The sequence below is a fragment of the Gopherus evgoodei genome, unplaced genomic scaffold (assembly GCF_007399415.2).
Source record: "Gopherus evgoodei ecotype Sinaloan lineage unplaced genomic scaffold, rGopEvg1_v1.p scaffold_64_arrow_ctg1, whole genome shotgun sequence".
Classification (NCBI taxonomy): Eukaryota; Metazoa; Chordata; order Testudines; family Testudinidae; genus Gopherus; species Gopherus evgoodei.
The window spans coordinates 232,047-234,599 of record NW_022060085.1 but is presented as its reverse complement, the minus strand read 5'-3'; the positions used below and the strand labels follow the sequence as shown (position 1 = coordinate 234,599).

General features: G+C 50.6%; 1 protein-coding gene across 1 annotated transcript; it reads left to right on the top strand.

The window, feature by feature from the left end:
- Positions 1-1,381: 1,381 nt before the first annotated feature.
- On the top strand, positions 1,382-2,338 carry LOC115643607 (olfactory receptor 51G2-like). Its single transcript, XM_030547616.1, has one exon. The coding sequence runs from the start codon at positions 1,382-1,384 to the stop codon at positions 2,336-2,338; it is 957 nt and encodes a 318-aa protein (XP_030403476.1).
- Positions 2,339-2,553: the final 215 nt, after the last annotated feature.

Genomic DNA, 2,553 nt, shown 5'->3' with positions numbered 1-2,553 from the left:
AGTTATTGAGTGCTGGGACCCTGCAAGTGCTCCAGCCCCAGATGCCGGTTAACTGAGTTTTCTGGATATTAAAGTGCAGGCTAACAAAGCTTGTACTGTATAATGCAAAGCGAATGTAACAGAGGCAAGCTGGCCCACTGGGCTACAGGGGGCTGGTAGTTTCAGTCCAAAGGTTCTGACACTCCATTCCCTTACGTTGGTGCCAGCCAGGATGTTACAGTGTGTGAAAAAAGGCGTAAGCTGCTACTGCTGGGAGTGTAGTCCCCAAAAGCCCCCAGGAGGGTCTTGGAACACTGCTGCGGGACCTGTCCATTGGTGCAGCTACTTTGACTTCAGTGGATCGCTCGTAGCATGTGAGAGGAGAACTGAGCCCACCCAGGATGACCCCATCTGCAGCTCTCACTAAAACCAAGAGTTTGCAATAAAGGCCGAACTTGCTGTTTCAGGTTCTCCATGCAAATTCATTTCCTTTGAAAAGAGTGAATGGTGTCGTGGACTGTGAAAGAGTGAGGGGAAGGGGGTGGATATGTGTGTGCTGGAGGTAGTGGGGCAGGGAGGGAAAAAAGCAACTGCTCCCCACAGGCCAACAGTACAAAGAATACCCCCAGGTCCACTCCAGGAAGCCACTGGGAGCTGTGAGTGTGCTGCGCTACTAGCAATAGGGCTGATTTAACTGGGTGTCTAAATGCAGATTTGGGTGCCTAGCTTCTGGCATCTACCTTTGAACCCACAGTGTATCTTCAGTACCTTCTCAGTACCCATTCACCAATGCTGAACAGTCTTTCAGGGGTAAGGATCAGGCTCATCTGTGTCACTGGGCCAGCTCCAAAACCCTCTCTCGGTGGTCACTGAGTCCTTACTCCCATGGATTGCAGTGGAAGTTTCTCCTGAGCAGGGACCTCCGGAGTCAGCCCCTGGTGAAAAGTATGTGAGCTCTGGAATGAGACAATAGAGATGTATTAACTTGATTGAAGCTGCAGTACATTAGAAGTACACAGCTCTGATCTCTTGTTCCCATGAAGCAGTGATGGAGTCAGTTAACCAATGACAGGGTGGGGTTTTGCTGCCTCAGGAGAAATCATAAGTGATGCACAGAATGCACAACTTCATACAACAAGGTCCTTGCAGCTAGTCAAAGCTAAACAAGATGCCTTTCTAAAAGGGAACAGGTGTTTTTTTTTTCCTCTCTCTCCAGTAACAGCGAATCCCAAATTCACTGCTGCAGCAATTGCTTGGGAATCAGTGGAGGTACACCTGGGAAGAGTTTGGCTCAAGGATTTGTACTATGTTGGGAATAGATTCTGTGGCACCCAATCATGGCTTTAATAACAAAATTGCTTCTCGTTCTAGGGAACAGTGTCGCTGACCCGGGCACGGCAGCATGGCAGCTTTCAATCACACCTCAGCCAGCTCTGCAGTATTCCTCCTGATGGGCATCCCAGGGCTGGAACAAGCACACGGCTGGCTCGCCATCCCTTTGTGCTCCTTGTATATTGTGGCAGTCCTAGGGAACTGCATCATCCTGTTCATTATACGGGCGGAGCTGAGCCTCCACCAGCCCATGTACTATTTCCTGAGCATGCTGGCACTCACCAACCTGGGCCTGTCAGCTTCCACGCTGCCCACAATGCTGAGCATCTTCCTGCTTAATTCCAGGAAGGTTAATGCCGATGCTTGCTTCGCCCAGCTGTACTTCATCCACACTTTCTCTGTCATGGAGTCAGCTGTGTTGCTGGCCATGGCCTTTGACTGCTTTGTGGCCATTCACAAGCCCCTGAGGTATGCCTCAATCTTAACCAACGCCACTGTTGCCAGGATAGGGCTGGTTCTCATGGCGAGGAGCGTGGTCATGGTAATGCCAACCCCTATTCTCCTCCGGCGGCTGCGGTATTGTCTTCCCAATGTCCTCTCCCCCTCCTTCTGTCTGCACCAGGATGTCATGAAGCTGGCCTGCTCCAACAGGATGATCAACAGCATCTACGGCTTGTTTGTGGTCATCATCACGATGGGCTTAGATGCGCTGCTCATTGTACTATCCTATGTCATGATCATTACGACTGTGTTGAGCATTGCATCCAAGGAGGAGTGCCTCAAGGCTCTGAACACCTTCGTTTCCCGCATCTGTGCTGTCCTGATCTTTTACATCCCCATGATTGGCATCTCCATGATCCATCGTTTCGAGGAAAGTGCCTCTCCCCTCGTCCCCGTCCTCATGGCCTATGTCTATGTGCTGGTCCCACCCATGATGAACCCCATCGTGTACGGCGTGAAGACCAAGCAGATCTGCAGGAGGATAGTCCAGAGGTTCCAGAGAAAGAGGATCCCAAATAAAGACTGAGGGGGCTTGTTCACACTGGCCCTGCACCCATGCCATCATTCACATCTGTGTAAAAAGCATCTCTGTGAATCTGGTAGCATTTGCACCCACTTTTCACAGGTTTATAAGGTGTCATGAGGTGTGAGGCTATGGCAGAGCCAGGCTCATCGTCCAATGGGATTCTCTGTCAAAGGCAAATGGGGAAAACAATGTAAGGATATCCCAGAGGTTAGCCG

Coding starts and splice junctions, on each gene's coding strand:
- LOC115643607 (XM_030547616.1), top strand. CDS start 1,382: ATGGCAGCTTTCAATCACACCTCAGCCAGCTCTGCAGTATTCCTCCTG.